Below are 23,838 nucleotides of genomic sequence, written 5' to 3'. Positions count from 1 at the left end.
TACCTGACTATGACATCATCCTTGCCCTGCCCTCTGTAGTTAGTGTTACTGGGTTAGAACCAACCAGTCAGGTTTCTTCTCATCTGAATGATTGATAATGACACACTGTTGTTCATGTATGGTTTTATAAACCTGAAAGTTTCAGTTTCTAATAACAAAAACATTTAGTCCCTTAACTTAATGATTTAAGTCTAAAACAAACCAGTGAGAATGCTGGTAGTGACTGACAGCTGCAGTGTTGTTCACACACCTCACCGGTAAACAAAGGTACATGAGGAGAGACGGTCAGAGGAAGAAACCAGATTTAGGTCAGACGAGGGTCAGATTCACACACAGGGAAGACTCGACTTTGTCTCACCCGGCAACAGTTTCTATGAGAGGTACCTGTCCGATTGGTGGGTCAGCGGACCAATCAGAGAGCAGGTTTGAGGCTCAGAGAGGGAGATATCTCTGACCTTAATCACAGACGGTTAGTGCTTGTCATGGTGATCAGCACGACCTTTAACTCCCTCTCTGTGACCTAAGTTTGACCTCTTTGTAACCTCATATTAAACTCTCTGTGACCTCTATGGTCTTCTTAAAGTCCCTCTTAGTCTGTCCTCAGTACATTATTTCTTGCTTCTCTTTTTGACCGATCTTTGACCTCTCTGTGACCTCTTTGTTACCTCTGTGACCTTTCTGTGACCTCAGTCTGTCCTCAGTTCTTTATTTCACTTCTTTGTTTGACATTAGTTTGACCTCAGTTTTACCTTTCTGTGAGGTCCCTCTCTGACCTCTCTATGAACTCTCTGTGACCTCTCTGCGACCTCTTTGGTCCTGTAAAAGTCACTCTCAGTCTGTCCTCAGGTTACTATTTATTCTCTCTGTTTGACCTTTGTGTGACCTTAGTTTGACCTCAGTTTGAAGTCTCTGTGACCTGTATCTGACCTTTCTCTGACCTCTGTGTGACCTCCTGTTAAAGCCCCTCTCAGTCTGTCTTCAGGTCTTGTCTCTCTAGGGAGAACTAAAACCCCTGAGTTCTGTCATCCCTCTGTTTCCTCAAAGAACGCCGTCTGGCGGCGTCCACAGATCTTAGTGAGGTCATGATCCGAGCGTCGGGTGTGAGCGGGACGTTTGAAAGTAAGAAAACGAGTAAAACCTTCATCATTAAAGAAAATAGATGTTCTTCACTCAGACCAGTCCTAAATATCTGCACCAAGGGAAACCAGACTGATGTTCTCTAACTCTGAGAGCAGACTTCAGATAAACGGCGTCTGATGGACTCAGAGCGGCCAATCAGCTCTGGTTAGATAATACAGCCTTCAGATAGAGCTGTTAGAGTCGTGAAGGCTCTTCACGGGACGGTTTGGTGTTTAAGAGGGTCCCTCTGAAACCAAGTCTGAGCTCGGCCCTAAAATCCCGCATTAGACTCAGACCAGACCAGATTGTCGTCTTCTTCTCGGTAGAAGGACAAACATCTGCAGGTTAAAGGGTTGGAACGTTGTCTGGGTTTAATCGACCAATCAGATTCATCTTCCCGCTCTAACACTCGTCACAATCCTTCTCATGATTCCTTTCTGCTCTCTGCCTGGCTGATGACCTCCTGATGTGCAGCTCTTTCTCCCTCCCTCTCTCTCCCTGTCTCTCCTCCCTGTCTTCTATTCTATGGTGGTCCAGGAACACGCTCCCCCCAGGCCCCCCCTTCCTAAGTCCTACTACCCCCTGGAGCCATCCTCCACCTTCCCCCCTTCCGTCCCTCCCCCGCCCTTTGACAGCACCGCCTGGCTGCGCTGCTTGGGCGTGGATGAAGGTTACCTAGACGGTGAAGACGGTCACGTCAGAAAGGTATTTGGCTGTGTCTGCGCCTGTCCTGCCCCCCCGACCCAGACCCAGACCCCATCCCATCTATCCCAGTGTCACCATTAAAGAGTAACTAAACCCCCCAGCTCCAGGCCTGATTTTAGGACCTTTCAGTCCTGTTGATCTTTATCTATAATCTGGGTAGCAACATTTTAAAGTCCACATGATTCTATAGTCTTTAATCCAGAAATATAATCCTGGAACTGAGCCAACCAGTACCTCAATTCTCATCGTTATAAACAAAAACTGGATTAAAGATTGGATTAAAAGCTGGATAAAAAACTGGATTAAAAAAGGTCAAAGCACAAAACTAGGTGCTTCATTTTTCTACAAGTAAAGAAACTACGCATCCTACAATCCAGTGCATGTCCCCTCAAAAACTGTGATCAAGGCTCTTAGAGTTTGGGATTTTCATTAGTTTATATATTGATTTTTTTTTCTCTGTTTTTGTTTTGTTTTTATTTTCTTTCTACTTGTTTTTGATTTTTCTAAAATGCTTTATTTTAGTTTAATTTTTATGAGTTTACATGTTAGTTTTATTTTTAGAAACAAGGTACTTCTTAGCAACAGTTGATGTAAAGTAGGCTTTAGAGATATAATGTTATCTTTAAACTTACTGTATAAAACATTCCATCCTTTCATTTGATGGTTTCATCTTTTTATAGGCTAAAGAAAGACCATGTCATCTTTTAAAGTCTAGAAAAATACCCCATTCTCTGCCCTTAATAATGTCATCCTTTAATTTACTTTATAAAACATTAAATCCTTGCCTTTTATTATGACATCCTCAGTAGGCTTTAATTGATGATTTTACCCTTTAATATATGTAACATTCCATTCTTTCCTTTGATAATATAATTTTAAAATATCCTTGATAGGCCTTAGATAAATGATGTTACCCTTAAAAGTTTATAAAACATTACGTCCTCTGCCTTTGATGATTACACCCTTTAAAGTTTATTAAACATTCCATCCTTGCCTTAAATTATGACATCCTTTAGTAGGCTTTTGAAAGATTATGTAACCTTTTAAAGTTCATCACAAGTTCCATCCTTGCTTTTAATTATGACATCCTTTAAAATACTTTAGAAAGATATCACCCTTTACAGTTTATTAAACATTCAATCCTTGCCTTTGATAATGACATCATTTAATAGGCTTTTGAAAGGACATGTCACCTTTTTAAGTTATTAAACATTCCATTCTTGCCTTTGATAATGTCAATCACAACTTGTTCTGACTCCAGACGGAGCAGTCAACAGTTAAAGTTTGTGAACATCCTCATGGTAACAGTTGGCTCCACCAATCAGAGATCTGGCTGACACCCTAGGATTGTGGGTAGTGTTTTTTCTTTTCTCTAAATTGTAAATTAATCCTGTTATCCTTTAAATAAGGATGATATAATTAGAACTCCAGTCTTGTCCAGGAGCATATGTCATAGTTTCAGGCAGCTCCTGGTAAGTCTGCCTGGTTATGACATTGCCTAAACTGAGTGGACGTGTCGTAACCCTCCTTAGAGTCTCTTTATTTTTAAATTCCAGCGTCGATACTCCTACATTGGAGCTCTGGGGTTTAGTTACTCTTTAAACAACATTACTTTACCCTGATCAGAAACAGGAAACCCTCCACCCTCCATGTTGTTCATCCATCCAGACATTCACCCATCGTCCCCCTGATTATCCCTCTGTGTGTCCGTATCAGCCGCTACATGACCTCCCCGTTAACCTCCCTGTTTCTGTTTTTAAAGCCTTTAACACTGAAACTTTCGGCCTCATGTTCTAACACTCGATCTGTTTCTTTAACAGTGCTCACAGCTCCATATTGACGCTTCTACAGCCTCTGATCTTCCACATAACCCCACGTTTTGTTCCTCTGTAGTCACGTAGTTCAGATAGTTAGAACACAGCCACACAATTAAGACAGATGGAGAAAATCTTCATAAATAAATATAAATCCAGATTAGGAGTCTCAGCAGTGTGACCATCAGTCGGATGTTAAGGGTCTCAGTGTTGGTTTAAACCTTCCATTACCATCAGTGTTGGCAACCTGAGGTTAAGACGAGGTTAAGAAGAGGTTAAGAGGTTATGACTCCCTCATAACTCATCATTTGAAACCAGATACTAAACTTTATCTCATTATTATCATCTCATCATTTCATCTCATCTCATTATCATAATTAGAAAACAGATGAACCAGCAGCCTTTCTCTCATGTTGACTGTCCTTTGTTGGCAACTTTAAGAAAAGTGGGTGGACCTGGTGAGGGCACCAGTTCCACTTTTCCAAAAGTTGTCAACTATGGCCTGTCTTTGATGATGTCATGCTGTCAAAGCTTTTAATAATCTTTAGACTGATGATGTCATCCTTATTTAACATTCCATCCTTGCCTCTGAGGATTATGTAATCCTTATTTGATATTCCATCCTTGCCTTTGAAGATTATATTATCTTTTAAAGTTATACAACATTCCATTCTTGCCTTACACATGCAGGCCAGTGTCATTCATTCCAGTCTAACCAATACACCATCAGATTTATTGCCTGAATAGTATATCATTGTCTTTTTTACAACAACATTAGAGAGAAAAGCTGTTAAAGAGGCACCATGAGCTTTTAATGAACACTCAGTTATAAGGGAGTCATGATGTGGTGTTTACGGACAAGATGGCTCTAAGAGCCAGTTTTAAGAGCCACATCTAAAAACCAGTTCTGAGAGCCAGCTGTAAGAGCTGGTTCTAAGAGACGCTTCTAAGAGCCAGTTCTGAGAGCCAATCCTAAGAGCAAGCTGTAAGAGCCGGTTCTGAGAGCCGGTCCTAAGAGCTGGTTCTAAGAAACACTTCTAAGAGCCAGTTCTGAGAGCCAATCCTAGGAGCCAGCTGTAAGAGCCGGTCCTAAGAGCCAGTTTTGAGAGCCAATCCTAAGAGCCAGCTATAAGAGCCGGTTCTGAGAGCCAGTCCTAAGTGCTGGTTTTAAGAGGCGCTTCTAAGAGCCAGTTCGAGAACCAATCCTAAGAGCCTGCTGTAAGAGCCGGTCCTGAGAGCCGGTTCTGAGAGAAGCTTCTAAGAGCCAGCTCAGAGAGCCAATCCTAAGAGCCAGCTGCGAGAGCCGGTTTAAAGAGCTGGCTCTAAGAGCCAGGTCCAGTGAATGACAGGAGTCTGTCAGGTTTGAGGAACCGTTTTCCATTTTTCCTTATTTGTTGTTGTTTTATAGACATTAAATATCCAGACTTTGTCATCAGCAGCTCCAGGACTACTTCTCCACCTGCAGTTTTACTGATTAATTATTACTATGATGATGAATCATTCCTGGATTCTGTCCCACAGTATGGAGACCAGAACATGAGTGATGTGGTGGAGCAGCTCCAGGACCGGCAGTCAGCCATGAACAAAGGTAAGACCACCTGAGATAAACCTGCTGGTTAGCCATCAGCAGATGGAGAGAACCTCGCAGCGTATCCTAACATCAAGCAGGCGTCAGAGGTTTCTTCACATCCCGCAAAAATCCAGTTTAGTGGGTTCTAGAACATCACTGATCCACACAGACCACTTGTGAAGAATAAAGATAATAATGAAACCAACAGTGGATTCTGAATCGACCCACATCAACTCTGATGAGTTCCTCTGGTTTTGTCTTCATCTCTGTCAGTCGGCATTGTTCCTCCCAGAACCAAGTCACCCACGGACGAGTCTCAGGTCGGACCTGCTGCAGTTACTCGACACCACGGCCGAGCTCATAACGGGATCTCCAGGGTGAGTTTAAGCCAGACTTCACTGAAACCAGACCTACATGTCTGTGGAGGGGAGAGCTCACCTGTACCTGTCTTTATGTCATGGCGTTCTCTCCCTCCTTCATAGGAACGGCCTAAGAGCGCCGTGTTTCCAGCGGAGGTAAAGTCAAAAATGAGCGTGGAGGAGCAGAACGAACGAATCAGACGAAACCAGAGCAGCTCTGTCAGAGACAAGAGGCGGAGCCTAAACCTGTCAGGTGGACAGTCACCAGCCAACTACAAAGTGGTAAGATTGATCATGTGACCATTTCTGTCCAACACTTACACCTGGTCTGAGATTTTTGACTGATCACTTTCCATACATGTATTGACCCTTTATTTTCTTTCAGTTAACTGTTACTTGTTTACTTTTTAAGACTTGTTTCTGTCCAGTTAAAATGATCAGAAAGAGTGAATGAAGGCATCGGTGATGAAGATCCCTCACACCGCCATCCTGTGGAGACGGGCTTACTCAGAGTAGACCGTCCCACCCCGACTGAAGCTGATACTACCTCTAAAATGTGTTTGTGTGTTGGTACAGATCAGGCGGCGGCTGACTGCTCATGAGATCGATATCAAAGACTTGGAGGCCGCGGTCCGAGGCCAGGGTCAGGAGTCGCCTCGCGAGGAAATCGCTCGCCTGAGACGGCTGCAGATTGAACCAGAACACTATGACCTCGACATCAGCAAGGGGGTGAGACTAATCAGCGGGTTGATCAGTCCTCACTCATTTTAGATACACAAATACAAACATTTGCAGAAGAAGGTGTTTCACTACAGGAATGATTACATTTAGAAAAAGTACTGTACTGCATAAAAGAATAAATAAAATCAATTTTTGTTTCTTTGATAAAATAATAATAATAATAATAATAATAAAAAAATGTACCTTGATTTTATTGACCTCCTCGGTCCACCAGGTTGGCTGTATATCAGAAATCTCTCTCTTTTTATCCCCCCCTCATGGGCGGCCTTGTATGAATCCGTATCTGTTGGATAAGCATGTTAATGTTTATTCTATATCCATGGTGTCTGTTACAGCTGATGTCTCCAGACAAAGTCTTGATCCCGGAGCGGTACCTGGATGTAGAGGACGACACACCTTTGAGTCCTGAGGAGCAGAAAGAGAAGCAGAAGAAGCTGGAGAGGATAAAAACGCTCATCGCCAAATCAAAGTAGGAGAAATAACGATTTATTACACTTATATAAAAAACTCCTCCTCTTTATGCAGATGATGTTCTGTTTTATTGGGCCTATAATAACCCATTCTAATTATTTAACTGACCTATTATAACCCATATTTATTATTTCATCTGACCTATAATAACTAGAGCTGTGAAAAATATCGGTATGGCAATATATCGCGATACTTTGACATCCGATACAATATCGATACTTCAACTCTTAATATCGATTTTTTGGTAAAAAATTAAAATTTATATTTTAGGGGAGTTGTTAGTAAAATACGACTTGCTCACACGTTTGTGTGAGCACAAACAGCGAGTTACAGAAAGGAAATGCCATTTGCAAGCTCTGTCTTGCTGCCGTGAAATATAGCAGGAACACCTACAACATATTGTGTGATTTACATGTACACTATCTCTATATTTTTCTTAGTTAACTGTGTAGAATATCACAATATATCACAATATCGTGATATCCTGATATAACGTGACCCAAGTATCGTGATGCGTATCGTATCATGAGGTTCTTGCCAATACTCACCCCTAATAATAACCTATATTTATTATTGTATCTGACCTATAATAACCCATATATTTCTTTTTATCTGACCTATAATAACCCATATTTATTATTATGTCTGACCTATAATAACCCATATATTTCTTTTTATCTGACCTATAATAACCCATATTTATTATTATGTCTGACCTATAATAACCCATATATTTCTTTTTATCTGACCTATAATAACCCATATTTATTATTATGTCTGACCTATAATAACCCATATTTATTATTATGTCTGATCTATAATAACCCATATATTTCTTGTTGTCTGACCTATAATAACCCATATTTATTATTATGTCTGATCTATAATAACCCATATATAGTAGTATGTCTGACCTATCCTATAATAACTCATTTTTATATTTCTTTCCTGGTCAGTCTACAGAACATGGTTCCTCTGCTGGATGGTCCCGTGGATGGCGGGGCCCCCGCCTCCTCCCAGCAGCAGCTTCAGGAGCAGGAGAAAAGGATCGAGATCTCCTGCGCTCTCGCTGCTGAGGCGTCTCGCCGCAGTCGTATCCTGTCTGGTAAGGACTGTCTCCGCCCTGCTGCAGGGACGCCTACACCGCGCACTCAGTCTGCACTGCTAACACCTGCTAGCTGCTCACAACAACTGCTAGCCACCGCTAACAAATGCTAATACTGCTAACTGCTAAAGCATCTTCACCTAACAGCATGGTTCACTAACATCTCATCTGAAATCCGATCATCTTCATCTAAGGAATCTATCCTAGACAGATGAAATATTTGTCACTCTTTAACAACCAATCACCACAGTGATGTCATTTCACTGATTTACAGCTCTACATTCAGACATTCACGTGGTTTTGTTGCCTTGGCTGTTGTTTCTGTTGGTAATAAATTAAGCAGAAAATGTTCTGCTGAGATCTGAAGAGTTCTCAGAGTTCTTTAGTCTGAGGTCAACTGTCCGACCATCTGAAGACAGGCTTTATTTAATGAAACCATCATATCACTGAATCTGAGTAAATCTATTTTATGGCCTCAGGTTGGTGTCGTTTTCAGCTGATTTGATTTGAAAAATCCATCAGTCTCTGATAATATGATTTATTATCAAATCCACTATGTAGAAAATGAACGGGATTTTTAGCTTCAGAACCACACTGTTGAAAAAAACACAGTTAAAAAAAAGGAAAACAAAACATGGAAAGATTTTAATGTGAACAGCTATTTTAGGCCATTAAGATTAAACTGGGAATCAAAAACAGAAACATGAAAAAAGAAAAACAAAAGTAGTTTTTAATTTTTGTTTCTCTTTTTGTTTATGTGTTCTGATCAAAAAGGAAGATCAAAGAATGATGATGAATGGTGATGTAACATTGTTTTTTCTGTTTCCTGTATGTTGGACCCTTTGCAAGTAACATTTTGTCACCAGTGATTCGTTCTTTGAGCTCCCTTTTTTGATCAGAATTTTAAAAAACAAACATAAAACAATAAGATGGAAAACATATTTTTTTCATTTCCCCAACTCTTCTTGGAAAACAAGAAAAAAGAAATGAAAAAAAAAAAACAAAACAAAAAAACAACACTTTTGTTCTGACTTTTTGATTCCCAGTTTAATCTGAACTGTCTGATAGAGCCAGCGCAGCCAGGGGCAAGGTTTGTTTTAGTTATTCATTTTTCTTTTTATTTATTTTGCCATGTTTTGTTTTCCCTGTTTTCAAAGAGCTATTAAGAAACAACCTGAGTCTTGATTCAGGGTTTCTTATTTTAACTTAAAAGTATGTGGGCTGTTAAATTACACTGACTGCCTCTTATTCATGATAAATATTTTACTGAAGTAATAACAATAGCAATAATAATGTTGATAATAATAATAAAAATGATAACAATATTATTATTATTATTAATCATAACAATATGAATAATAATAACAATGATAATATTGATGATGATAATAATAACAATAATAATAACAACAACAACAACAATAATAATAATAACAATAATAATAAATATAATAATAATAATAATAATAATAACAATAGTGAGATGTAATCATGTTATTAAACCTCCATAGATACGTGGTCTGAATAGTCCAGGGTTTTGGATCCTCTCCGTGTGAGAATGACTCAGTCTGAACATAATCCTGAACAAACACAGGTTTCTCTGGACCCCTGTCAGGACCCTGCAGCTGTGAACGGGTCTCTGAGCCAGCTCTGGTCTGGGTTTGAACGTGGATTTGAATCTCTGCTCTGAACTTTCCTCTACATTAGTCTCTGGTCCTGGTCCAGGACCTCAGTGAGCAGAGTCTAGATGTTATGAAAGCCAACGCAATAACAGCCAGGGCCATAAAACCGAACCAGGTCATAAAAAGGGTTTTTCCTTTAAGTCTGTGAGCTCCTAAACATGATGTAGTGTCCTCCATTATTACAGCCTTTATAACATTAATATTAGAGCTGGATCATAGACGATCATAACAGACTCTCATCATGTGTGTAATTCATCATTTCATTTCCAGATCAGCTCATGTTCATATGGAGAGAAACAGACTGTTACCCTCGCACAGAGTTCAGACGGCCCTAAAATAGTATTCACCTCCTTTGATGTTTTACTCTTTTATTATTTATAAATCAATTATGGTCGATATCATTTCGCCAAAATAAATCTTTCATGTCAAAGTGAAAACAGATTTCTACAAAGTAATGTCAATTAAATAAAACATCTGTAATGTAAAAGAAGTGACTGCATAAATAAATATAAAATCAATAAAACAGGAAAATATCCAAGGATGTAATAATAGACACAGTACATGGTTCCATATAGGGTCGTTCTTGTTTCCTAATGAATCTGTTTTAAGGTTGAATCAGTCCCTCCAGGTTAAACTGTTATCTCAGGGTCTCAGATGTCCATGGTTGTCCTCAACGTTCCTCACGGTTTTTCTCTCACTGCTTCACTCCTCTTTTCCTGTCACCCGTTCACATCCCCCCTCTCCCCCATTTCATTCCAGCCCAGTGCGTCCCCAGTCCCCCCACCTCCCCGACCAGCCTGGCCCCTCCCCCATCCTCCGCTGACTTCCCAAACTCCGCCCACATCATGAAGGTGTGAGTCCTACCAGGTGAGTGTCTGCCCCTCCCCCTAGCTGCCTCCGTCTGGACTCCTCCTCTAGATGTTTCTAGACCAATCAGCTGGTAGAATGCTTCAGCCATAGATATACACACCTAGATGCTGCTTTAGCCTCCTTACTTACAGGAACAGCGCAGGAATATCAAATTAAGGGTTTTTTCTTTTGTTTTTTTCCTTTATCCTGTGATTCACTTCAGAGAGTTCAACTTATATTCTAGATTCATCTCATGCAAAGTGAAATATTTCAAACTTTTTCTTTTTTTGTTTTTTTTAATCTCAATGATTTTGGCTTAAAGATCATGAAAATCTGAAATCCCCTTTATCTAAACAGAATATTGCGGAAAAGTCCAGTTAGCAAAGGTTTCCTGAGCCTTCATTCTCTTACTCTGGTTCAGTACACACAACCTCAGTCATGAGGAAGACTGCCGACTGGACTATGGTCCAGAAGGCAATCATTGACACCCTTCACTGCCACAGAAGGTCACTACTGAAGATCAGGCTGTAGAAGTAAGTAAATTTTTGGCACACCCAACCTGGCCTGGGCCCCAGGTTGGGAACCAGCGTTCTAATCTACCGTTCAGTCTTGGTCAGTTTTCCCCCAGTAGGAGGCATGGTCACCCTGGAGAACAGGTAGTGATAATTACCTGTCCTCATCAGCCCAGTCAGCATCTATATGTATGAATCTATGGCTACAGTTTTTAGCTAAGAAGCTAACGCTATGCTAAGTCAGTGTGATAGACAACTGTAGATTTAGTTTAATTATATTATAAAGACGATGATGATTGATCACTGTAGACAACAGAACACTGTCTTTGTCTCCCCCTCTCTCTGTCTGCCTGTCTCAATGTCTCATTGTCTCCCTGTCTCTTTGTCTCATTGTCTCCCTGTCTCTTTGTCTCCCTGTCTCTCTGTATGCCTGTCATAATGTCTCTTTGTCTCCTCCTCTCTCTGTCTGCCTGTCTCTTTGTCTCATTGTCTCCCTGTCTCTTTGTCTCCCTGTCTCTCTGTATGCCTGTCATAATGTCTCTTTGTCTCCTCCTCTCTCTGTCTGCCTGTCTCTTTGTCTCCCTGTCTCTTTGTCTCTTTGTCTCCCTGTCTCATTGTTTCTTTGTCTCCCTGTCTCATTGTCTCTTTGTCTCCCTGTATCTCTGTCTCCCTGTCTCTCTGTCTCAATGTTTCTTTGTCTCCCTGTCTCTTTGTCCCCCTGTCTCTCTGTATGCCTGTCATAATGTCTCTTTGTCTCCCTGTCTCATTGTTTCTTTGTCTCCCTGTCTCATTGTTTCTTTGTCTCCCTGTCTCATTGTCTCTTTGTCTGCCTGTCTCTCTGTCTCCCTGTCTTTCTGTCTCTCTGTATGCCTGTCATAATGTCTCTTTTTCTCCCTGTCTCATTGTCTCTTTGTCTCCTGTCTCATTGTTACTTTGTCTCCCTGTCTCATTGTCTCCCTGTCTCATTGTTTCTTTGTCTCCCTGTCTCATTGTCTCCCTGTCTCTCTGTCTCATTGTCTCTCTGTCTCCCTGTTTTACTGTCTCTTTGTCTCCCTGTCTGTCTTTCTGCCTGTCTCCCTGTCTCTGTGTCTCTCTGTCTGCCTGTCTCCCTGTCTCATTGTCTCCCTGTCTCTTTATCTCCTTCTAGCCCAGGCCCTGGCTGCGGTGAAGTTTGACGGAGCGTCTTTCTGAGGATCACTGGACGAACTGAACAGACTTGTCTTTTCTGTAGCACCTGAACATTCAACAACAGCATGGGGGATCTACTTCCTGTGTCTGAGAGACAGTTATAAACCCAACAGGAAACAAAAGACTGAATATTCCCCTTCAAAATAAAACCTCTGATCCCTCTGATGGTCTCCCACTGTGTGAGGCGGTAACTGACCAGCTTCAAAGATGTGTAAGATTTAATTTAGCTCAGGACACAAAGGAGACGTCACCAAGACACCTCTGAGACCGCAATGAACTGATGGGGGTCACGGTTAGACTGGTCAACCTCTGAGACCACGATGAACTGACGGGGGTCATGGTGAGACTGGTCAACCTTTGAGACCATGATGAACTGACGGGGGTCACAGTAAGACCGGTCAACCTCTGAGACCACGATGAACTGATGGGGGTCACGGTTACACCGGTCAATCTCTGAGACCACAACGAACTGATGGGGGTCACGGTTAAACTGACAGAGGTAACATTGAGACCAACCTTCTGACGGAGGCAGGGACACTGCATGGGCGAGGAACAGGCTGGAGATAATTATGAGGACATATTAACCAGGAGGAGGAGCTCTGGATGTGGATGGCAAAGGTTTCTTGCAAGGCAATGTCTGAGTGACTGCTGGACGCTTAGAGAAGACGTTAATGGGCATCTTTATTCATCATAAAGTCGTGGACCTGAGTATCCTGGTTTTGACCTGGTTTTTAGGTGTTCCATTTTGTATTTGGTCATTCAAAGATCCCATCCTGATTCAGAAACAGGATTAACCCTTATCCTGGTTCAGTACCTGGTGAACTCTGACAGTGAACAGGTGAAGAAGAGCAGGTGTGACCTCAGCAAAGTGACGGATCAGCAAAATCAAACAGGAAGTTTTAATGGAAGAAACGGTTGAAACGCTGACCTTTTCAACTCTATAATTAACGGGCAACAGGTCAGCGGTCTACAAATATGTAGGATGGAGTAGGTCACGCAATGATGGAGACGTTACTATGTGGACAGACTTCAAAACCAGAGGCCCTGACCCTGCGTGGAGATCTCACAGATGTTTAGTCACCATCCACTGGTCACTACAGCCGACGGCAGTGGTCATAATTAGCCAGGTCTCTGTCCCAGGAAAGGCTCCTAACCGGGATACTCACATCCATGGAAATGCCCTTGGCAGCGGTCCGAGGGGCACGGCATCACTGATATTGTTGGTATGGATCGGAGGACTCACTTGATCTCACTGTGACGCCTTTTTCACGCCCCTCCTCACCTATGTCTCAGCCACCTGCTCTGATTTCAACCATGTCAGAATCCTCTAATCTGATTGGTTCTGATGTCAGGGTGACTTTAAATCACCTGTCCTTTATGCCGAGGTCAGACGCCACCATCTTTTATGTCAGATCAGGTGCTCACAGAGACACGAGTACATGCCAGTGCCCGACCAATCATCAGGTGTAAACAAACATCCTGGATCTACGGTACTGAACTGAATTAGTCTGTTAGGATGAATGAATCCATAATGTCTAATGTTAAAGACTTCTATAAAATCGCATTCAAAACAATCAGATTTGAACAATCACACCTGATCTGTTGGATTTAACTTAGTTAATGGGATCAGTTTTAATTTGGACAAAGTGACTAAACTTAGGGTGGACATTCGTTAATGCTGTAGTACAAAATAGTCTTTTTAAAGACATACAGATGGGAAAAAGTGGAAAAATATGGGCTCAGATAAATATTTTTAACATCAGGAGCCAATTATAGTTTGATGATATAATTCAGTAGAATACCCCAGGATTAGTAGTGATCCAGCTGTATCACAGAGGGCTCTGGCTTACTTAACTTCCTGTTTGGTGGTGTTCTAGATGTGACTCTCTTTGTGACACACTACACAGTTTAAACCATCAATGTTCAGGGTTGATGGGTCCTAAGACCCTCCGACTGCTGGATCAGGATTTAATAGTGATTATGAGGGGTTGTCTGACCTTGGCATTACTCCGTTAATTCCACTGATGAGTCAGTGTAAGTCATCGCCATTTACGGTTCATGCATGTGTTTCTGTTTGTTTGATGGTCGTCACCTCACCACTCAGACCTACAATATGGTCAGCAAAATGGTCCATACTTTATAATACCTCATATTTTAGGGTTAAAAACCCCTGACCCCTAAACTTAATCAGGTCATTAGGTAGTATCAAAGCACCAAAGCTTTAAAAAAAAGAGTCCTATTTCTAACCAAAAGCTCCTGAACACGGTTGAAAACTAAACAAAAACACATGTGATGATGTTTCTGTGTAATTCGGGCCATGATCAGGAGCTTTCTTTAATTTTTGATAATTAAAAAGAATTAAAGACCTATAGTTGGGTTGTCTGGGACTTAATTTAAGTTCTTTTTACCGGAGTCATATCAAAGTTTATGATGGTTCTATCATGGCGAGCCTCCCTCTGATTGTGCATGTAAATAAAATGTACGTTATAAGGTTTGTTGGATCCGTGGAAGTGAAATAGAAGTGACCTTAGCAGAGTAACACGTGTTGGTGTAAAGAAACGTTAGTGAACATGCAGTCAGTCCAGAGGATTTATTAGCATATCCTTATTCATGTCCACATGCAGTGCCATATGTCTGAAACACGTCTGTTTTATGTGCTGAATTCAACTTTTTAAATCTGGAGGACATGCAGTTATCAACATGGCAACTACTGTTAAAAAGAAATATTTAATCAAATCTAGGGAAGCATGGTATTGATACTTATCGATATCCAATATGGTGGTTTTTCCAAACCCACTTAAACTAATACCATTAAATATAAATGCAGGTTTTTTTTAATATTGTAAAGAAGACCAAGTATTACTTTTATTGTGATGCTCTGTTTATTATAGAAACAAACACCTTATCCTATAATAAATGACAGATCTTTGTCAGAGGATGGTCTTGTTGGTTCATCTGAGAGAGGGAAGTATTCTGGTACGTTTGTGTATGTTTACTTCATACCTTATTTCAGACATTGAACTGAAAACTAATTTAAAACCCTGTAGACTTTGATGCCATGCAACAGGAAGGTGGACTCCGGTCAAGATGTAGAAACATCTCAGCAAAGGTCCAGAGACAAAGGAGGAACCTGAGCTACATTTACAGGGTTGTTGGATAGGGTCTGAAAAATTATGCTGATGTGATATTTAAGACTTTATTTTTAATACATTTGCAAAAAATTCTATAATTCTATTTTAACATTGTCATGATGGGGTACTGAGTGTAGATTAATGAGAAAAAAAATGATTTCAAACAAGTGTAGCATCAGGTTGAAACATAAGAAAATTAAAAAGGTGAAAGGGATCTGGATACTTTCTGAAACAGCTGTATATGCCAACAATTTTTTATGTTTACTGTCCACCACTTTTTCAAAAACTGCCAACTCTGGCCTATTTGATTAAAATGCAGGGGAAAAGGAACCAACATCCTCAGCTTCACCAACATTCTGTCCTCTGCCTTTGATTACGTCACCCTTTGAGTCACATTCTATGCCTTTGAAGATGACATCATCTTTCAGGTCAAATTCTATGTTTGCCTTTGAAGATGACGTCATCCTTTGAAGTCACATTCTATGCTGGCCTTTGGAGATGATGTCATCCTTTGAAGTCCTATTCAACGTTTACTTTTGAAGATGACATCATCTTTTTAAGTCAAATTCTATGCTTGCCTTTGAAGATAATACCATCCTTTGAAGTCCTATTCAACATTTACCTTTACAGATGACATCCTCTTTAAAGTCACATTATATGTTTGCCTTAAAGATGACATCATCCTTTGGAGTCACATTCTATGCTTGCCTTTGAAGATGATGCCATCCTTTGAAGTAACATTCTATGTTAAGCTTTTAAGATGACATCATCTTTAAAGTCATATTCTGTGTTTGCCTTGAAGATGATGTCATCCTTTTAAGTCCTATTCAATGTTGACCTTTGAAGACGACATTATCTTTTAGAGTCAAATTCTATGCTTGCCTTTGAAGATGATGCCATCCTTTGAAGTAACATTCTATGTTAAGCTTTTAAGATGACATCATCTTTAAAGTCATATTCTGTGTTTGCCTTGAAGATGATGTCATCCTTTTAAGTCCTATTCAGTGTTGACCTTTGAAGACGACATTATCTTTTAAAGTCACATTCTATGCTTGCCTTTGAAGATGATGCCATCCTTTGAAGTAACATTCTATGTTAAGCTTTTAAGATGACGCCAATCAAAGCCTCTCAACATTCCCTGTTTTAAACCTATTACAGTCGTATACACTCTAAGCCTGTTTGCTGCATCCTCCTCCAGATTTAACCCCTTACCTCCCTCCACACAGCCACACCCCCTCATTGTGTATTTCGCCCCCTCGATGTGATGAAGTGTTTAACGTCAAAGCGAGTGGCGTTCATAGAAAGCATTCAGTGTTAAACAGATTTTATACTGAAGCATTGATGGCTCTCACTTTACACAGAAAATAAAACGGATTCAGAGAAAATGTCTATATTTTTGTTTTTTAAAGAAAGGGACCGCATTCACTGATGGAGCGAGTATTTTTTTAGCTGCATGGATATTTGATGACACTTTTTACTCTTCATCCAGTTTTCAGGACGTGTTCGTGTACCACCGTCGTGGCTCTGACCTTTGATATTTGTGGATCCATTAGAGGGTGGCGTGCTGAAAACGGACGGTGTTCATCTTTGATACAACATGTAGCATCTGTTCCTAAATAAAGAGGAGTGTAAATAACGTTTTCAGTTATCTTCATGTATTCACTGCTACTTTGGGGGAATAGACAAACTGCTTGATCTATGCAAATGTTAAAAATGACCATAAATATTACGCTTGCAATAAATTGAATGTAAACCCATGGAGAGTTTCTAGAAGCTTCTGATTCCTCTGCTCTTTTTCTACCATGTCTGCTGCCTGAACGATCGTATATTTACTGCTCTGTCCACGTGTTGATAAAGGTCACTGCCAAAAAAAAACTACTGAGGTTAAAGCTCATCCCCCGCCGTCAGCAACAGACCCCTCTCCCCATGATAAAGACGGTGTTTGTTATATTAAACTATATGTCTGCATTAATAAAGAGCATAAAACAAACCCGCTGAGCTGCTGTCATATTTAACTGTTTATCATCTCATACTTTACTGAAAGTTAGGGATGGATGATTTTGTATTTTACTGATACCCAATACACTGATACTTAAATACTCTATATCTGGTACTGATATTGTTGCTTAACTCAATAGCACATTTAACTCTCTGAGGTCAGAAATTATTGATTCTGGTCTCTGATTCTTCTTTAGTCTTTCCATTCAAACCTGACTTTGTGCTTCAAATGTCTGCCTGATCTTTAGTTGATCAAATTTAAATCCATTCTCCTCTCATTGTTCATTCTGCTTGTTTGTCAAACTGAGATTTTTCTCAGTGGCATATGAAACTTTCTCTGTGCTCTATGAATTTTTGCTTTCTGATTTTCTGATGAACCAACCAATAGGAAACAGGTAGAGAATGGACCAATCAGGTTAGCGCTGCCTGATGTTGCTATGCTGTTCTCCAGGAGACATTTGCTTTGAAAAATCATCACGAAACTTTAACAGAAATGATTTAAAAAATGTCAAAGATAGCAAAAAAGTGAATCCAGCATAAATAGCTGAATAATTTTTCTACTTTTTAAGGTAAAATAAAGTCTGTAGGAGAAACTGATGTGGAGTTACAGGGCTTGGAAATCGGCTGAGATGATATTCGGTCGAATGTTGGGACTCTCAGAGTGAGATCAGAGCAAATGTCTCCTGAAGAACGGCATAGCAACAACGGGCAGAGCTAACCTGATTGGTCCATCCTCTACCTGCTTCCTATTGGTCGTTTCATTTAGAGCGCAGAGAAAGTTTCGTACGCCACAGAGAGAAATCAGAGTCAGTTTGAAAAACAAGTAGAATCAATCTGAATGAGAGGAGAATGGTTGAAACAGGAAATTTGATCTTCATGTGTTAGGCTGATAGATGCGCTGTAAATATCGGCATACTAATAATGAACTTTTGAACCCCTCAGAGAGCTGTATTCAGATAAAACCCTCTATGTATTCAGATTTAAACCTCTATGTCAGTGATACTCAACGTGTGGATCTGGAGCCACATGTGGCTCCTTTGTGATTATTTGTGGCTCTTTTATGTCTTAATTTTAAATTCTTATGAAAAATTTGTATTATTTACACAGAAAACTTTAATAAAGGGAAACTTTTTGCCCCTTTTCACATTTTTTGCCACTTGTCACCCATTTAAGCTACTTTTGCCATTAAATACCACTTGTATCCTATATATATATTTTTTTTTTTTTGCCTATTTATGCCACTTCTTTCTGCCACCTTTATCCCAATTTTGCCCTTTTGTCCTTTTAGGCCTCCTTTTGCCATTAAATAACACCTGTTTCCTATTTTTGCCCATTTTTGCCACTTCTTTTTTCCCCTTTTTTTTCAAAATTTTCCCACTTTTATCCCATTTTTGCCCCTTTTCAAGTTTTTTTTTTTGCCACTTTTGACTGCTTTTTGCCCATTTTAGTCACTTTTCACAATTTTTTTGCTATGTATTTCTGCTTTTGGACCATTTCTTGCCACCTGTAAATTATTTTTTGTCCCTCCTCCCCCATTTTGCTGCTCTCTGACCCTTTACTCATTTTTTTCTCCCCATTTTCACCCCTTTTCACCCGTTTTTGCTGCTTTTTTACAATTTTGCCACCATTTACTGATTTTTACTGCTACTTCAAGCCGTTTTTGACACTTTTCACCACTCAGATCGTGGATCTCTCAAAGGTATTTTTCCGACCATTTGGCTCTTTGGTTGAGCAGGGTTGAGTAACACTGATCTATGTATTCAGATTTAAACCTCAGAAGTTATTCAGTCTCAGTGTTGTCAACATTACTCTCTCTTAACAGGAAACATTAACCTCTTGTACCGTGGCCTTTTCCCTGATTGATTCACCTGATCAAAGGTAAATACACAGACTGAATCAGTGCTTGATGACATCACAGGTCACTGAGCATGCTCAGGTTAATGATCAGACGATGACAACATCAATGCTCAAAGGTCGGCACCGAGGGAGCAGGCACGACTGAACCTCACTCTGACAGAGGGCTGGGAGAGACACGTTAACACCGGTGCGACCAGAGCGACCACGGACAGAGGGAGAGGACCAGAGCACTGTCATGGCCGTGGTCACGGAGCTACAGAGTGAGTTACACTGTGAAAATATCACTGTGAAGTCAAACTACAGCTTCATTAATGTTTGATTAGATGACTAATTCAGAATAATCACCTATGGGAGCACGTTCCCTTCCACTACAGTAGGGGGCGATATACCCCCTCTTAGATAGTATGGACCTTCTGTTTGTTGACCTTGCTATGTAGGTTAGCATGAAGCTAAGCGTATGTGCAGTCACATAGATATCTACATGTAGACACCACATTCAGGTCTATTAGAGGCGTCATGAGGGCGCCATATTGGAGAAGTACAGCTGTAGCTGATGAATGTAAATCATTGACAGAGTGAGTTCTATTAAAGCAGCACAACAGAACTTTAACCTTTTTGGTAGTTTTGCGGCGCCGGTGGACAAAAGCGGCAGTGCTTTACCAGAAGGACCACTCAATTACCCATGAGCACCAGCACGTACTGCCGTGCTGGTGCTCATGAGGCTTTGAAATAATCATGGAACGTTATGAGACGGAGATGTTTTAAAGCTAAAGGCAAAGCCGGAACTACACTCCAGACATGGCTGCTGCACTGTGTCACTCCGCCCAGTGGTTTACTCAAGAAATAGTTCAGAGTATTTGCTTCATGCGTCGTAATGTTACATAAATATACGTTATTATTTCATAGTGTGGTGAATGTGCAGGTCACAACTTGTCCACGAGAGCGTTTTGGAGTTGTTGGATTGTGTATTTGATGAGTTTGATGAGGGAAAGCTGGAATACCGTCTGCTTACATTGAGTTGGCACAGCAGGTCCGAACTCAGCAGCGCCGATCTAGAAACAGCTTGCACCGACAACTGAAGGTAACAAAGACTATAGGTATACTAAGACTATAGGGATTATGGCAATGGATGAATTTGCCAAAATGTTGAAGTATCCCTTTAAGGGAGACAGGGGTCAGATGTGACCATGAATCCAGGAAGTACATTTCTACCTTGCTGTGTTGGAGAAAAGCTCATGGAGAAGTAATGAGAACTTTTCTCAATAAAAAACATTTTATCCTTTCAAAATAAATGTACTACATGTCAGGAATAATGACTGCTATCAGAGGCAGACTTTATCATCAGGCAAAGGAAGGCAGTCGCCTAGGGCCCCGGACTACTAGGCCTGTGAAAACATGATTAACTTAACCCTTTCTCCTGAACCAGCTGGTATTTTAGAGGCTGAGCACACTCATTCAAAGTGTGAAATATGTCTGGTTATGTTTGAGACCAGTGATTTCCAACCTTTTTTTCTTAGCTTAAAAAATCAGAAACACAAAATCAAGAAACAAACTCTTTCGCTACATGGGCCTTTCAGGGAGTTCAGATTAAATTAGGAATAAAAAACTACAAATGCTCTGTTTTTGTTTCTATTTCATTTTCTAAAAAGAAATTTAAAAATGTATGCATCTTATAGTTTTTATTTTCTGATCAGAAAAGAAAGATTAAAGAACAAAACACTGGTGATGCAACATTCGTTTATTAAAACACCAGTGGCATCACATACATTATGAGAAAAGAATGTTACATCTTGCTTTTTGATCAAAAACACAAACATGAGTAAATAAAAAAACACTTTCATTCACTTTTTTTAATAAAAAAGAAGAAAAGGAAAACAATAAACTAGATCGATGAATCAGAGAGCCGCTATTGATTGTTAAAATATGGATTAATGATGGATTGATTGATTAAGTGATTGATCATGTCTTTCAGAGATAGGGATCGGTGTGATGGGCTTCGGGTTGTTCTTCCTGCTCTTTGGCGTGTTGTTGTACTTTGACTCCGTCCTTCTGGCCTTTGGAAATGTGAGTACACTTTAAACTTTCTGCGGTTAATGCATCTCTAATTATCAGCATTAAATCAGCTAAAACAGCTTGATCAATCATGATTATACACAAGATCATTCCTCATGGGTGATGAATTACTAAAGAATGTTAATTGTTTTGTTTTATGATGTGTTGTCCTTGATTTAATTTTCCTTTGTTGTTCACGTATTTATCACTACAAGACAAATGGATGAGGGGGCAAAAAAGGGCTTATCCATATGACTACATATTTATTTAAACATAATCTTGTGTCTGGCAGATCTTGTTCTTTGGTGTGCTAATGTTAGGGTCATATCAGCAGTAATATGAATATTTAACATGATCTTGTCTCTGTTAGATCTTGTTCTTTGGCGTTCTAATGTTAGGGTCAAATTGACAGAACTCTTTATAATGAACATGATCTTGTCTCTTGCTGATCTTATTTCTCTGGTGTTCTGATGTTAGGGTCAAATTGGCAGAAATATGAATATTTAACATGATCTTGTCACTGGCAGATCTTGTTCTTTGGCTTTCTTATGTTATGGTAAAATTGGCAGAACTCTGAATATATAACATGATCTTGTCACTGGCAGATCTTGTTCTTCGGCGTTCTTATGTTAGGGTCAAATTGGCAGAACTCTGAATATGTAACATGATCTTGTCTCTGGTACATCTTGTTCTTTGGTGTTCTAACCTTAGGGTCATATCAGCAGAAATATGAATATTTAACATGATCTTGTCTCTGGCAGATCTTGTTCTTTGGCGTTCTAACATTAGGGTCTCATCAGCATGAGTATGAATATCAAACATGATCTTGTCTCTGGTAGATCTTGCTTCTCTGGTGTTCTAATGTTAGGGTTTCATTGGCATGAATATGAATATTTAACATGATCTTGTCTCTGGTACATCTTGTTCTTTGGTGTTCTAACCTTAGGGCCATATCAGTAGAAATATGAATATTTAACATGATCTTGTGTCTGGTAGATCTTGTTCCTGGCTGGTCTGATGCTGATCGTGGGGTTTAGGAGGACAGCTCGCTTCTTCTTCCAGAGACATAAATTCAGAGGTTCCTTTTTCTTCCTGGGGGGTGTGGCCTTGGTGCTTTGCCGCTGGCCAATCATTGGCATCCTGGTGGAGAGTTATGGCTTTGTTCATTTATTCAGGTTGGTCACAAATAAACAGGGACTCATTCAGTGTAATCTTACTGATATCTTGTTTTCAATGTTATCTTACTGATATCTTGTTTTCAGTTTTATCTTACTGATATCTTGTTTTCAGTGTAATCTTACTGATATCTTGTTTTCAGTGTTATCTTACTGATATCTTGTTTTCAATGTTATCTTACTGATATCTTGTTTTCAGTGTTAGCTTACTGATATCTTGTTTTCAGTGTTATCTTACTGATATCTTGTTTTCAATGTTATCTTACTGATATCTTGTTTTCAATGTTATCTTACTGATATCTTGTTTTCAATGTTGTCTTACTGATATCTTGTTTTCAGTGTTATCTTACTGATATCTTTTTTCAATGTTATCTTACTGATATCTTATTTTCAGTTTTATCTTACTGATATCTTGTTTTCAATGTTATCTTACTGATATCTTGTTTTCAATGTTATCTTACTGATATCTTGTTTTCAGTGTTAGCTTACTGATATCTTGTTTTCAGTGTTATCTTACTGATATCTTGTTTTCAATGTTATCTTACTTATATCTTGTTTTCAGTGTTATCTTACTGATATCTTGTTTTCAATGTTATCTTACTGATATCTTGTTTTCAATGTTATCTTACTGATATCTTGTTTTCAGTGTTATCTTACTGATATCTTGTTTTCAATGTTATCTTACTGATATCTTGTTTTCAGTGTTATCTTACTGATATCTTGTTTCAGTGTTATCTTACTGATATCTTGTTTTCAGTGTTATCTTACTGATATCTTGTTTTCAATGTTATCTTACTGATATCTTGTTTTCAGTGTTATCTTACTAATATCTTGTTTTCAATGTTATCTTACTGATATCTTGTTTTCAGTGTTATCTTACTGATATCTTGTTTTCAATGTTATCTTACTGATATCTTGTTATCAGTGTAATCTTACTGATATCTTGATTGGGATTTTGTTTGATGAATTTCTTTGTCTCTCAGGTCGTTCTTCCCAATGGCGCTCAGCTTTGTTCTCTCTGCTGTCAACCTCCCGTTTCTAAGTGCGGTGAGTTTTCTCCTCAGTCATTGCTTAATGCCTATAAAATGAGAAATCAGCTGATCAAACTTGTGTTTGTGTTGTAGATGCTGTCGAGCAGCTCGTCGTCGTCGATGGTCTGAGCCGTGGTTGAAGAGACCTCGTGGTTCCTGCTCTGGTTAATTTATTTTTGCAGTGTGCAGTATTCCTTTTTTACCTCAGTAGTTTACATGTAAAATAAAACATTTAAATATTAATACTAGTAAATATTTTTTTACAAACACCTTCATTTCTCAGATTCTTTTGATTTTGATTGGCTCTCATTTTAAACTGACAGACTGTTTACTGGATCTTTTGTGACATTTGAGTCAAACTTAAATCATGGTGATCAATGTTTTTAAAAGCTTTAAAACATTCAGATTTAATGCTCATTACTTCATCATTCTGATGAAACAGGAGTTAAATTTAAGTCAGATATGACTGGCATTTATTT

General features: G+C 39.5%; 2 protein-coding genes across 11 annotated transcripts in view; both read left to right on the top strand.

Moving 5' to 3' along the window:
* plekha6 (pleckstrin homology domain containing, family A member 6) overlaps nt 1-17,236 on the top strand; it is a 119,065-nt gene extending 101,829 nt beyond the window's left edge. For 9 of the 10 annotated variants that reach the window (XM_041779755.1, XM_041779765.1, XM_041779746.1 and 6 more), the window contains 9 exons: nt 1,657-1,824; nt 5,160-5,226; nt 5,482-5,585; nt 5,691-5,849; nt 6,144-6,296; nt 6,644-6,777; nt 7,736-7,884; nt 10,326-10,433; nt 12,075-17,236. In XM_041779755.1, coding sequence (XP_041635689.1) covers nt 1,657-1,824; nt 5,160-5,226; nt 5,482-5,585; nt 5,691-5,849; nt 6,144-6,296; nt 6,644-6,777; nt 7,736-7,884; nt 10,326-10,423 — 1,032 coding nt within the window. In that variant the 3' untranslated portion in view covers nt 10,424-10,433; nt 12,075-17,236. The remainder of the gene's footprint in view (nt 1-1,656; nt 1,825-5,159; nt 5,227-5,481; nt 5,586-5,690; nt 5,850-6,143; nt 6,297-6,643; nt 6,778-7,735; nt 7,885-10,325; nt 10,434-12,074) is intronic. The other variant, XM_041779774.1, reaches the window with a different exon arrangement.
* A 1,986-nt stretch (nt 17,237-19,222) lies between these two features.
* golt1a (golgi transport 1A) lies at nt 19,223-23,621 on the top strand. Its single transcript, XM_041783508.1, has 5 exons — nt 19,223-19,361; nt 21,074-21,165; nt 22,150-22,328; nt 23,312-23,375; nt 23,453-23,621. Exons 1-5 carry the CDS (start codon nt 19,337-19,339, stop codon nt 23,486-23,488), a joined length of 396 nt encoding a protein of 131 aa, XP_041639442.1. The 5' UTR covers nt 19,223-19,336; the 3' UTR covers nt 23,489-23,621.
* The last annotated feature ends 217 nt before the right edge of the window (nt 23,622-23,838 follow it).

This window comes from Cheilinus undulatus, linkage group 3 (genome assembly GCF_018320785.1).
Source record: "Cheilinus undulatus linkage group 3, ASM1832078v1, whole genome shotgun sequence".
Lineage (NCBI taxonomy): Eukaryota > Metazoa > Chordata > Actinopteri > Labriformes > Labridae > Cheilinus > Cheilinus undulatus.
The sequence above is the reverse complement of the archived record's forward strand: the minus strand, read 5'-3'. Positions and strand labels throughout refer to the sequence as shown.